The 13,448-nt window shown below is 43.8% G+C and overlaps 1 protein-coding gene across 7 annotated transcripts in view; it reads right to left on the reverse strand.

Moving 5' to 3' along the window:
* Positions 1 to 13,448, reverse strand: part of PALM2AKAP2 (PALM2 and AKAP2 fusion) — a 329,309-nt gene that overhangs the window by 41,646 nt on the left and 274,215 nt on the right. The window contains exon 1 of one of the 7 annotated variants that reach the window (XM_037798298.1): positions 1,884 to 1,988. The exons of the other annotated variants lie outside the window; for them this stretch is intronic. Coding sequence (XP_037654226.1) covers positions 1,884 to 1,895 — 12 coding nt within the window. The 5' untranslated portion in view covers positions 1,896 to 1,988. Of the gene's footprint in view, positions 1 to 1,883; positions 1,989 to 13,448 lie in introns of those variants that run through there. 7 annotated transcript variants of the gene reach the window in all.

The raw sequence follows: 13,448 nt of genomic DNA on the forward strand, positions 1-13,448 counted from the left end.
CACACAAAAGTCTGCACAACACAAAGTGTGAACTGTAATGTATAGACTATAGTTAATAGTACAATTACAATAATATTGTTTCAATTGTAACAAAGTTTCCACACTAATGGAAAGTGTTCATAATAAGGGGGAGGGGATATATGGGGACTTGGTATTTTCCACATGATTTTTCTGTAAACCTACAACTTCTCTAATAAATAAATACATATGATTTATATATGATACTATAGTATCCTGATCTTTGCAAAAAAAGTCTCACAAGGTCCGAAAATTACCTTATTTATTAAACTAGAGTTGCTGGAATGGTAGTGTAGTCCCCTTCAAGGAACTATAAATCACGGGTGAAGTAAGAAGCAAATAAAACTATCATAAAACACACCAAGCTGCTGTCAGATTGTATTATGAATATTGAGATAAAGGACATTTTTTCTTCTTTTTTTATAACAGAGAATATACTTTATAATGTACCTTATAATGAAAATAAATTTTAGAACTAAATTTGAAATAAAAAAAAAATTCTTCTAGTATCCCCTTTATTGGAAACAAGGCTTGCCTATGTCTGGGCTCACAATCCTGGTAAAGTGGTCAATTTTTAGTGCAACAAAGTCTCCCCCAAACACCTGTTCTATTAATAGCACCTTTTTAGCTCCGGTGAAAAGCCACTGGCTCAAATGTCAGGCCGCAGCACATCTGGAAAATGTTAAGGTGTTATTTGATTAACACATTTACAGCTGGGGCTTTCTGTGAAAGAAACTGAAGATGGTGTATGAGCTGGGGGGCGAGAGGCAGGGAGGGGAGGGAAGGAAGCTGTTGCCTTTTCTGCAGCAACTGGTGAAAGGGTTGTTTCTTTCAGTCACTTGCTCCTTCCAAGAGGGAATGAGAGCCGCTGGGAGGTTCAGGGCTTCCCCTGAGTGAGGAGTGATGCTTCATTTCAGCTCTGAGAACGCCAAGTTTCGTTTTTCCTCCCTGAGATACACTCAGTGCTCTGTCAAATCGCCCCTCAGCTGCACTACTCACCAAAGGCACTTTTCACACTCAGACGATTTTACAGGGCAGTCCCCACCTCTGGAATAAACCAAGTTCAAGGCCCCAGAGGGAAGTTTGGCTCCTGCAGCCTGGAATTTCTAGGGTAACTGATTCTGCTGGAAGCAAACGCAAGTCTAGCTTGATTCCTTTATAACTTGTTTTTAAAATAGTTCAGGGTCTAGATTGCGTGCCTGGCCATCCAGTAATGGCAGTGAGCAGAAGCTGGCCATCCACTCTGTTGAGGGAGGGAGCCCGATGCTTTTAAGATTAACCCTTTGCCCACAGATAACTCCGTATATAGGAACACAGCTAATGTGTTTCTTCTTCTAATCCCATGTGACCTACAGGACATAGGCACCCCGCAGTCCCCAAAAGACCCCAAGCCACTTTGTGACTATGGCGAACTCCACAACTTGGAAACAAGACTAGGTGATACTACAGCAGCGGGTCTCCTAAACGAACACAAGATAATAAGGAGAAAACAAGGCACCGGGATCGCTGGGTCACTTGCATCTGTTCCGGAAAAGAGCACATGCACACTCATTCACGGACACACTCATGCACCATCGTCAAAGCATTATTTGCTCCAGATGATTAGTGTATCTTTGCTCTGTATGCGCATCCCCAGGCGTCCCCTTTCCCCTTGAGCATGAAAGCCGCTGGGAGTTTTACGAGATTGGCAGCAGGTCACCCTCCTGAGCTCGGCTGCCCACTCTCTCTCCAGGAAAGGACTCTGCAGCACAGCACTCAGTTCAGACAGAAGCTCCCCTCCACAAAGACTCTGGCCTTAAAGAGAAACCCTTTCCTCTCGGACTAGAAAGAAAGGACAGGAAGATCGGTCGGCAGGCTCAGCTTACCCTGGCCAGCATGTTCACCTCGAAGGTCCTCAGTCAGAATTGCCTCTTTTTCTGGGCAGATTCCTACGCACTGGCTCAAGCCAGACAAATTCCTTCTGAGCCTCCTGACTGAAGACTGTGATGTCACAGCTGGCCCTCCCTCTGCTCCCTAAAAGGCCATTCACACAAAGAGGGACTTTAACCCCCCTTCAGAGGAGCCAGGGGCCCCTCCCTAGCTGTCCAGAGGCAGCGGCAGCTCCAGCCAGAGGCGGCAGAAGCCTTCCGGGCTGACACTCAGGGCCTGAGTGGGGATGACCGACCGGAGTCCGGGCTGTTGATAGGAACTGGTTACTGCTGCCTTCTTGGAAATTTAGAGACGGGCCTTGGGACAGGCAGGGAGTTAACATGCCGGAGATGATGAGGCAGCAACACATCAGAGAGATCCTGAACCTTCCAGAAAACACTGGTCAAGGAAAGGATAACAGAGTAGATAGAGTCCAGACAGGCTCTTTTGAAAAGGAAAATGAAATTACACTTTACAACTATTTACAACATCTAACAATGTTTTCAATATGCTGAAATTTATTTAGAAATAGCAGAGAGTTTCTCAGTGATTGACTTGGTGATACCAAATGACAAGAGAACTATACGGAAACAATGAATTTATGCTGCCCTTTGGAATAACTGGAGTAGTTTTCTGTGCAACCAACCTTCCAGCCATGGGGTGCCTTTGGCCAAGGAAGTAAAAGTGATGGTACCCGGCCCGTAACATCACACTTGTCCCTCTGCACCCACTGAGGATGTTCGTGAAAACTTTTTTTTCAATCTGCGCTATTCATAAAAGAAGAGAAAACCGTATGTGCTCTTAGAGTACTTTTTTCAAGTATTAGGCATGCTTAGACATGGTGTCTCAGAGACACCATGGTTCACTAAACATATACACTCACACACAAGCAAAACTCACACCCACCCATGCACACATGAATATATACACACTCACACACATGCATAGACTCACATGTATATTCCATGTATTCATGCAGACCCACATATACAATTTACACACATGCACATTCACATGTGTCCACTCATGTACACACATTCACATGTATATCTGCATGCAGGTACACACATTCACATGCATGTACACACACATTAACACATACACACACACTTTCACATGCTCACACACACGCATACATGCTCTCACATTCATACACAGACATGTATATACATACCTCTCCCCTAGCTACAAATAGGGTAGCGTTTAGAAAAACACTGTGGCAAAGTCAAAGTTAGGTACTGCAGAAAAGTGGTTTATACTCAGAGACAGAGGCCAAACTAGACTTCAGCTGTAAAAAGCATAAATGGAGCAGCCCTGCATTAGATGACAGCAGAGTTCCCCAAGAGGAAAGATCAGAGTAGAATCCAGCAGGCAAACACCTCACTGCTGTCCATCCTCCTACCACCATCTAAATACAGAACCGGGCTTGGGTGGTTTTTCTGAGTTTATGAAAATAAGTGTACCCTAGTTTAGTTCTCCTGTGCTGTAAACAGATGTTCTGTTGACTCACTTAACTAAAACCTGGTCCTGGCTTACCGGGAAGCAAAATGCAACTTTTCAGGGCCCAGCAGCTGTGGTTTGAAGGCAACTGAGACAGTATTAGGATCATAATTTGGCAAATGTATATTGCGCACCTACTGTGTGCCCTTATTTTCCTTCTCCTATGCATTCCTCCCCAAAATAGCAAATTAGGGATTCTCTCTGCTCACCAGAGGGCAGCAACCCCTCCCAGGCATCACACAGCTAGGCAGGGACAGAACTCTAGCACAGCTCTGTCCCTGGAAGCCCCTGGAAGTGCCCCCTGGGCAGTTCAGAGAGAGCAGATCCAGGAAGTGGGCTGGGCTATATAAAGCAAAGGAGTCAAAAAGGAAAAATTAGAAAGCAAATGTAAGGCAGCAACAGATGGTCTTTGAAACCATCTGCCTGAGGCTATGTGACTTTGGGGAGGGCATGTTTCTTTTCTGAATTTCAGATTTCCTGTCTATAAAATGGAAGTAGGTGGACTAGAACCAACTTCCTAGACACACCCTCACCCCAACCCCCACTCCCCGCCAAATTCATTTTCTTTTTGTTCCCAATCTCTGTAATTCTGTGGTTTTAGCACAAATCTGGAGTAGTGCCGAGTCTGGTAAAGATGTAGACAGAATCGCAAGAAAGTGAGCCAGGAAACAGGTGATGTGGTGGTGTTATACCCATTTTACAGAGAAGCCTTTGAAACGGGTCGATACTTTTGCCAATATTTCAGGGATTCCAGGAAGAAAGCTCAGTCCTATCTTAGACAGGCCCCTTGCCAGAACTTCATCCCTTTAGTTTAAGGATTTTCATTCTGCTAAACGCAACCATCCCACCTATGGCAGTTTCCAGTCACTAATACTTGGTGTGACTGGATGTTCCAGAGCAGAGTTGACTGAGTCCAGAGGAACTAGATGGAGCAAGCAATGTGGAGAGGCTGGGAGCTCCAACAAGTTTCTAAAGATCCACCTTTCTGCCCTAGAAATGCAAAGGCAGTGGGGAGGGGGAGCCGCCTTAGGAAGGCTCCCTCTTCCCCTTTCCAGGCCTTGGGGAAGTGAGGTTTGCAGTTCCCAAACAGTCACTAAGGCCCTATTCAAGGAACACAGCAAGCAGCTTGGTCTTGGCTCCTCCCAACTCCCTTTCTAAATGTGCATCCTAGCCCCCTCCCCTCTCCTCAGATACCCTGGACACCCCCCTCCCCCCCACTTACCTTTTAGGTTACCTCCAAGCCCCAGCACCAAAGACCTCAGGTCTTGAAAGCCATACACACCTAGATGTAAGACCATGGGGATTTTTACACTTCTGAATAGGAGCTTATTTGACCAAATGAATCCCTAATGGGATTAAATGTGGGAATAGAATCACAAGCAGCCCTTAATTTATTATGGGAAAATTGATGAGAGAGGGCAGAAGAGGAACAGTGACTTCCCATGGAAAGGCTTGGGGAATATACAGGCTCAGCACTGCTACTCTGGGCTCTGGGCACTGAAAGTGAGAGACCAGGGGGTGGGAAAGGATATGTACGGATCACCAGCTATGTCAGATCTCACGATCTCATTTACTCTCATGAGAGAAACATTATGCTACAGATCAAGAAATCGTCTACCTACTTCCGAGCCCTTACCCTTTCCACTGCACTCTGCAGTCTGTCTCAAAAAGCAGGCTTTGGGAAGGAAGCAGTCTGGAGCATTCACATGCTATGCTTCATTCCAGAACCAGAAGAAGCTGGTAGGGGAAAAGGGCTGAGAAGTCTGGCAGGTCAACCGCACTTCCCCATTTCTGCCCGGAGTCTGTCTTGAGTCCCCCACCTCTCCAGAATCTTAGACTCAGAAAGCCCCTCTGCTCGCTACTTCAAACGCTACACTCTTATTCTCCTGCAAGAACACTGAGGCCACAACGGTGCACTGCAATCTTGTCTATGCCTGAAAGCCTGCCAGCAATGAAGAAGTGTAGTAAAAAGAATGGGCATCTGAAAATTTTGATTTGCTTAACGGATGGAACACCAGAGAACCTTTAGAAAGGACATTTTTCACAGCTGCAGGGCAACCTGGAAGGATGCACTATATGTGCATACAGGTGCATGGAGTTCTGGTTAAGAACGGGTTTCATATCCAACAGACCTGGGCTTTTCCTTCTCTCTAAAATGGGTATAATATCACCACTACCTTGAGTGGCTGATGTGAAACCTAAGTGCTCAGGACGGGGCTTGTCATACAGTAAAAGGACTCAACAAACGGTGACTAAATTAGAAATAAATTGGGAACATATGTGCAACTTAAATCACAAAGGGTTAGTATTCACAATGAATAAAGAACTGCAAATCAGTATGGAAAAAACCAACATAACGTGGATAAATCATAAAAAAGATTCTCAATCCCATTCATATAAAAGAGAAGCAAAATAAAATTATGAGATAAGTTTTTACCTATAAAATTCGTTACCAGGATATGAAGAACTGGTACCCTTAACCAACTCCATGAAACTGGATGGCAATTTAGCAATACATACCAAACTTTAAAATATACAATGGCTTTGACTCAGTAATTCTACTTCCAAGAACTTACGTACAGATACAGTGGCACATGTGTAAAATGACTTATATCCAAGGATCTCCAGTGCCACACTGCTTGCAATAAGAAGAGACTACAAAAAGCCTAAATTTATATTCATAACATGGAAGATTGTGCAACCTTTAAAAGAACAGGACAGCCCCCAGATTTTTGAGAATTGATATAGCACCATCTCCAAGATGTACTGTTCAGTGGCAAGTGGTATAGAACAGTATATAAAGCATGTCACATTTAGTGTTAACAAGAAAAGGAACATGAATATACATTCTTATATATTTTACTGTATAAATGTGTTTATATATTTTTAAATATATATTTATATTGATATTTGTATATGCATAGACTATCCCTGGAAGGATACATGAGAAATTGATAACAATGGTTTTCTGTGGAATTGAGAAGCTGGACATCCCAGGAATGAGTAGATTTCTTTTCACCGTGTCCTTTTGTATACCTTTTGAATTTTCAACCACGTGCATACATAGTGCACGCCTAGCACCATGAATGAGAATTAGTGCCTGGAGTAATTCACTGTAATAAGTTGGCGATATCATTTGTAAATATATTGCTTGGAAGAATCACAGCAACATAGTAACAATGGTCAACCTGGAGAATGGGAATGGGGCAACTCAAAGTTGAAGGGGAGATGAAAAGCAGTAGAGGAATCTATCATTTTTAAATATTTAATAAGGGTTTGTAATATTCAGCGTATTATTACTTTTGTAATTAAGTTTCAAATTTGAGCTTTAAATAGCCAATAGCTATTAACACCTTTAAATAAAAAGCCCAGGGCTTCTTTATTTAAATATTGCAACAACCTTTGATCTCCATTTTCTATCTACATAATGAATAGTGAGGCCTTTACTCAGCCATGACAAGCAAATGTGTATCAAAACTACTTTCTAGGAAGCTGTGCTTTCTTGCTGTGCCGGTTTGAATGTATTGTGTCCCCCAAATGCCATTATCTTTGTGGTCTTGTGGGACAGACGTTTTTTGGTGATGGTTAGATTTGCTTGGAATGTGCCCCACTCAGCTGTGGGTAATGATTTTGATGAGATGTTCCCATGGAGGCATGGCTCTGCCCATTCAGGGTGGGCCTTGATCAGTGGAGCTATATAAATGAGCTGACTCGGGTGATCTGTGAGCTGTGAGTGATGCCTTGAAGAGGAGCAAGCTTGCCGGAAAGGAACGTCCTGGGAGAAAGCCATTTTGAGGCCAGAGCTTTGGAGCGGACGCCGGCTGCCTTCCTAGCTAGCAGAGGTTTTCCGGACGCCATTGGCCGTCCTCCAGTGAAGGTACCCGATTGCTGGTGTGTTACCTTGGATGCTTTGTGGCCTTAAGAGTGTAACTGTGTGGCGAAATAAACCTGTTTTATAAAAGCCTATCCATCTCTGGTGTTTTGCATTCTGCAGCATTAGCAAACTAGAACACTTGCTGTGCTATATTATGCAATTTAGGAGACAGTATAATCTTCCTTTATCATCAAAGATGAATATCTGGTTTGCTGTTAAACATAGACATCTTACTTCCATGAGCTGCCTATTTCCAGAAAAGTTGTGAAATTCTGTGAGTAACCAAATACTTCTGGGGGAGTCAAATGTCACATATTTTATGAACAATGTCACAGACAAGATATTTCAAAGGAGAATCCCATTGAGGAGTTTCCCAAGATCTGATCAGTCAAGTAGAACAGAGAAATTGGAGGGAGATTTCATCTATGATTGTGAACAATAGTCACTTCTGGTTCCATTGAACTTCAGTATACATGTAAGTCAATCCAGGAACCTCTCTCCACCTACAGAACAGACACACACACACACACACACACAAATACATCTATATACTGGGGTTCATTGAATTTGAGCAAATTTTTGGTTTTAGTAAAGTATTTCAAAGCTCTGAGCAAAAATAATTGGGGTTTCCTAAATCTAGTCTTTTGTAAGCAAAAGTACCATGTGTCTTATTAATATTTAAAGACAATGCTGGGGGTTGGAGGTGAATGATAACTCTGCACCTAGGCAATCCCCAATCTTGAACTCAACTGACAGTCCTTAGGACTTGGGCTCCCTGCTCTTCTACCACCAGACTCTGAGGATGGAGGGTCTGAGATCATTAAGAGGACTTGGAGGTAGAGGAAGTCCAGGAAACAGAGCAGGCCTTCCCTCTTATAGACTTACCCACCATGCTCTTTGCTGCCCCCAGATAGCACTCACAATTCTGGAGAAAAAAGGAAAATCACAATCAAGAGGCACCTTTTAAATAAAATACCTGGTGAGCTCTGAGAAATCTCCACAAAAACATCTAGCACTTACCAACAGGAAAAAGGCTTGAGCCTATTGAATTAGCTACCTACTAACTACAAGGGAGCCTCTGGAAGCCTCTAGAAGGTTTAGACCACTATCCATACAGCAGTCTCATGATCATGGATATTAGCATCACAATGAACTGCCACCTCCTCTGTGAACTATGCATGAATGGCCTTTTCAAATTTCTTCAAAAGCACAAAGCCATGTGTGAAGCCAGACTGTGCAGCAAACAGACCTCTGACACAATTCACACTGATACAATCTGGCAGAAAACGAGAACTCCAGGAAAGTCCAGATGGTCAAACAGGCTCATACCCACAGGAATGGATTAAGATTAAGAACATGTTTTTCTGGGGACCTGGCAGCCTGGAGCACTGGCCTGATGAAGAAGAAGGCATGGTGGGCAGCAAGGGGGCAATGAAGGCTTGAGCCAGGCCTACCCAGATTATCTGACTCCCAACTCATGCAAGAAACTGAAGTCATTGACCACAGGGGATTCTGAGCCTGATACCAGAGGCAGGCTTGCTGGTGAAAGTGAGAGATGCTGGGCCTTGGTGCTGAGGACTGACCCTGATTTTGATTCTATCCCCAGTTTTGTGTTTTAGCCAGAGGCCATGCAGGCGGAGAGCATGGCACTATGCCTCTCTTGTCCACAGCTCTGCTTACACAAGCCTGTTCTGTGCCAGCTCTGCTGGACCACACTCTGGGAAAAGTCTGGATAGCCGGACTCCAGGGGCAGCTGAGGACTAGTCACCTGCTTCCGTCCACTGCTTTTGTGGCTCTGAATGCCAGGAAGGAACCTCTGCAGGAGAAGGAAAGCAAGGAATTTCTCCATCCTCCAAGGGGTGCCTGATAAGCATAGGTCAGCTCTCTGATAGGGAGCAGGGGGAGTCATGGGAGAGCATTTGGCTTTGTGCAAAGAAATACCCTCCCTTCCTTTGCTGTTGAAGGAACCCCCACTGCCATCTCTTGTCTCATTGATGAGGAATCTCTCTGGCCCAAGAGCAGAGCACTGTGGTAACAGCCAACAAGCATCACTGATTAGAGAACCAGGATAAAGTCTGAGAGCAAGAAAGGGGTTGCCATTCCCTTGAACAGCCTCCGCTTCATCCTTTGATTTGGTGGCCACCTGCTGCTGACCACTTTGCTGGTGGTTCTGGACCTGTTGTTTTCAGTTTATTTATGTGTGGTAAGGTGATCCAGTGGGGAGAACACATGTGAAGAGTAAAAGTTAAGGTTTGATTCCTGTGGCATCAAAAATTGACCATGTGATGCCTGCATAGGGGTTTTCTCCTCTCTGAAACCCAGATTCCTCATCTGTTAAATGGGTATAATAATTACCTGCTGTGTCCGACTGAATAATGGCCCCCAAAGATGTCCATATCCTAATCCTTGGAACCTGTGGATATGTCTCCTTATGTGAGAAAAGGGGCTTTGCAGCTGCGATTAAATTAAAGATTTCAAGATCCAGGAGATTATCCTGGATTTTCCAGATGGGCCCAATGTAATCACATGGGATCTTGTAAGAGGGAGGCAGGAGAGTCAGAGAAGGAAAAAAGAGATGTGAGGGCAGAAGCAGAGTTTGGAGTGATGTACTTTGAAGACAAAGGACGGCGCCACAAGTCAAGGAATGCAGGTGGCTTCTAGAAGCTGGAAAAGGCAAAGCAATGGATTCTCCTCTGGAGCCACCAGAAGGAATACAGCCCTGCCGACAAACTTGATTTTAGCTCCATCAGACTCATTTCAGACTTCTGACCTCCAGAACTGTGAGATAATAAATTTGTGTTGTTTTAAGCCACTGAGTTTGTGGTGATTTGTTAAAGCAGCAATGGAAAACTAATACATTGATCTTGTATTGTTGTTAGCAAGATGACATAAGAAAGAGCCTGAGAAAGCAGCTGGCCTCACAACTGGGAGTGAAGCACTGTGCCAGCAGTCTGGCGGTATGGTAATAATACAACATCTTGAATCTTGTTAGAGGCAGGTACCACGAGCCAATAAATTCCTGTTGTTAAGCAGCTATGAAACTAAAACAACTCCCTACTGGCTGTGTACCTTTGAGCAAGTCACTTAAAACCCTCTGAACCTCGGTTTTCTCAGCTGTGAGTTAGAGAAACCATGAGTACTGGCCTTTTTAAACTTTTTAAACATGTGGACAAAAGAGAAAGAGCGAAGGAATACCTGTGGAATAAGGGTGTTTTGGGGCAGGAGAGGCTGCAGGCTGAGCATGCATAGATGCTGTTGTACACAGAAGCCAGTCTGCAAACACAGCCATTCCTGGCACTGGGGATGGAGCACCTTGTTGAAATGGAGAAGGAACCCAAGAGCACACAGACCTGGACAGTGTTGACTGAGGGCGATGGTCAGCTGATCAGAATCACAGCCACACACCTTAACTGAGCATTGAGGATATGTCAGGCACTGGATTAAGCGATTTTAATGCATGATCATATTTATTCCTCAAAACAAGCCCAGGAGGCCAGTACTCATGGTATCTCTAACTCTCAGCTGAGAAAACCGAGGTTCAGAGGGTTTTAAGTGACTTGCTCAAAGGTATACAGCCAGTAAGTAGTTGTTTTAGTTTCATAGCTGCTTAACAACAGGAATTTATTGGCTCATGGTTTCAGAGGCTGGAAGGCTTGCTTCCATCCTGGGTTACTGTCTGCTGGTTGGCTGGCAATCTTTGGGGTTCCTGGCTTTTCTGTTACATGGTAATGCATATGGCAGCATCTCCTTTCTCTTCCTGTTTCCATTGACTTCCAGCTTCTGGCTGCTCCCCATGTTTTCTCTTTGTGGCTTTCCCTATAAATCCTCTCTTAATAGGAGTTAGACCCATCCTGCTTTGGTCAGGCCACACCTTAACTGAAGTAACTTCATCAAAAGCCCTATTTATAATGGGCTCATACCCACAGGAATGGATTAAGATTAAGAACATGTTTTTCTGGGGTACTAAGCCACCACAGTGATAAAGCAGGGTTTGGAACCAAGACAGCGGGTCTTCAGGGCATTAACTATTATGCCATACTGCCTCTTGTAGATGCAAAAGTAGAAGCTGGGACAATCTGGACTAGAGGCTTATCCAGCAAAGAGGTTAAGGAGACAAAAACTCCAGGACATTTTGTCTGCTTTACTATATACACAAAGTGGGTTCTAGAACACTTCCCATGTGCCTTCTGGCTTAGCTGTATGCACTTTCAGTTATATTAGAGCAAATATAAATTATATGATGAATGACAATGGTAACAATTATTAATTGAACACTTACAATGCGTAGGCATTTTAATATGACCTTTACCTCCATTATCTCAATAAATCCTCACAGCAACCCCATGAAATAGGATATAATCCCTATTTTGCAGATGAAGACACTGAGGCTCAGAGCTTAAGTAATCTGCCCAAGGACACAGAGCAACTAAGTGGCAGATGTGGGATTTAAGCCATGACTTGTCCAGCTCCCCAAAGCCCACTAGAAAGAAGCAAATCTTGACATCCCTTCTGCTTTCCCAAGACCCATCATATGCCAAGGCTCAAGAAATCTAAGAATTCACTTCGAGGTCTCAGCTGTATCCGGGATTGTAGCATCTGCTGGCTGCCCTACTTAAGATGCCTGGAGTTCCCGTCTACATGCTCTAGGTGAGTGGTTTTCTCTTCAGCTGAGAGCTTGCAATTCTCTAGATAATGCCTGACCTCGCCCAAGAATGTGTTTGTCCTGTACACAGGATTGAGCACAACAGCAGGGGTCTGGGAGGAGCAAGTCCATTCCGGACACTGATCCCTCCCCAAACAAGCAGGGCTTCAAGAACAGGAAATAACAGAGGCTGGGCAGGGGTGGGGCCCGTCTTCCATGCTCCAAGAACACAACCAACAAACACCTCAATCCCTGAGATGCCAGAAGGATATCTGAAACAAAATGTCAATTGGAACCAAGAGGTTGCTTTGTTGTATTCTAAAAGGTTGATTCTCCTATTTTTTTTTTACCCCCCAGTTCTTCTGAGCACATCTTACGGAAAATAAAAATATATATAGCCTCAAGCCCTGCTCCCTGTGTTGGTGATTTCACATTGAACCTCAGAATTGGGACAGATGGTTAGAAACTTCTGTACCAGAAGTCTTATCTTATCAAGGAATTTGGCCACCACGGGCTCACCTCTCCACCTATACTGAAAGTTTTACCTGTAAAGGTCAAGGGGCAAGGAAGGGGTTTATCAGCTCACCACTAGTCATGTTCCCACAATTTCATTGTGCACTGATGACATACATAATTTAGCCAACGCTTTACTTTTCTCAGTAAAGTGGTCAGTCCTCTTATAAAAACATTCTTTAAAATCACCCCTTGATATGGGAACGCTGTATTTTTTACACAATTTTTCTGCAAACCTAAAACTTTCTCTAATTAACAATGTATTTTTTAAAATCACCCCTCAATTTCACTCTCTTATTCGTGTTTAACAAATTATGTTATTGGGCCAATTAATTTTGAAGTTGGGATATGAACACAAAACAAGACAAGACACACAAAAAAGTCAGAATATGCAATGTTTAAAACATTTAGCCCAAATAGATTCATATATCCAGCTTGCCTTCCTCTTTGGAAGTCTGGGTCTCATCATTTGGAGTATTTGGAATTCAGGGGAGTGAATGCACCACAACTACCACCGCTGGGACCAGATCTCACAAAGGGAGGGCAGATGCATGGTCCAGAGTGACCCAAACCCTTGTGACCTGAACCCCGGCCACCTCAAAGGTGGCCTGGACCTGGGTGCCAGTGCTGTTCGCTCTCAGCCTGCCTCCCCCAACGACAGGCAGGCACAGGCATCTCCCGAGGGCCTGCACCTCGCCGAGCCCAGACCTGGGCACTATAAGCCCAAAAAAGCCCAAAAAAGCCCAAGATGGTGGCAGACACTCTAGGCCCTTAATAAATGTCACTTGAGCTCTTTTCTTAAAATTTTTATTGTGGTTTTATATATATATATATATACACACACACACAATATAACATTTCCCATTTTAACCACTTCCAAGTGGGCTTTTTAAAAAAACTATTTTAAAACATTTTCTTTGTCTTTTTACATTAAAAAATTTTTTTATTGTGTTAACATATGTACAACATAATATTTCTGGGCTATTTTTTAAA

Source organism: Choloepus didactylus, chromosome 10, assembly GCF_015220235.1.
Source record: "Choloepus didactylus isolate mChoDid1 chromosome 10, mChoDid1.pri, whole genome shotgun sequence".
Classification (NCBI taxonomy): Eukaryota; Metazoa; Chordata; class Mammalia; order Pilosa; family Megalonychidae; genus Choloepus; species Choloepus didactylus.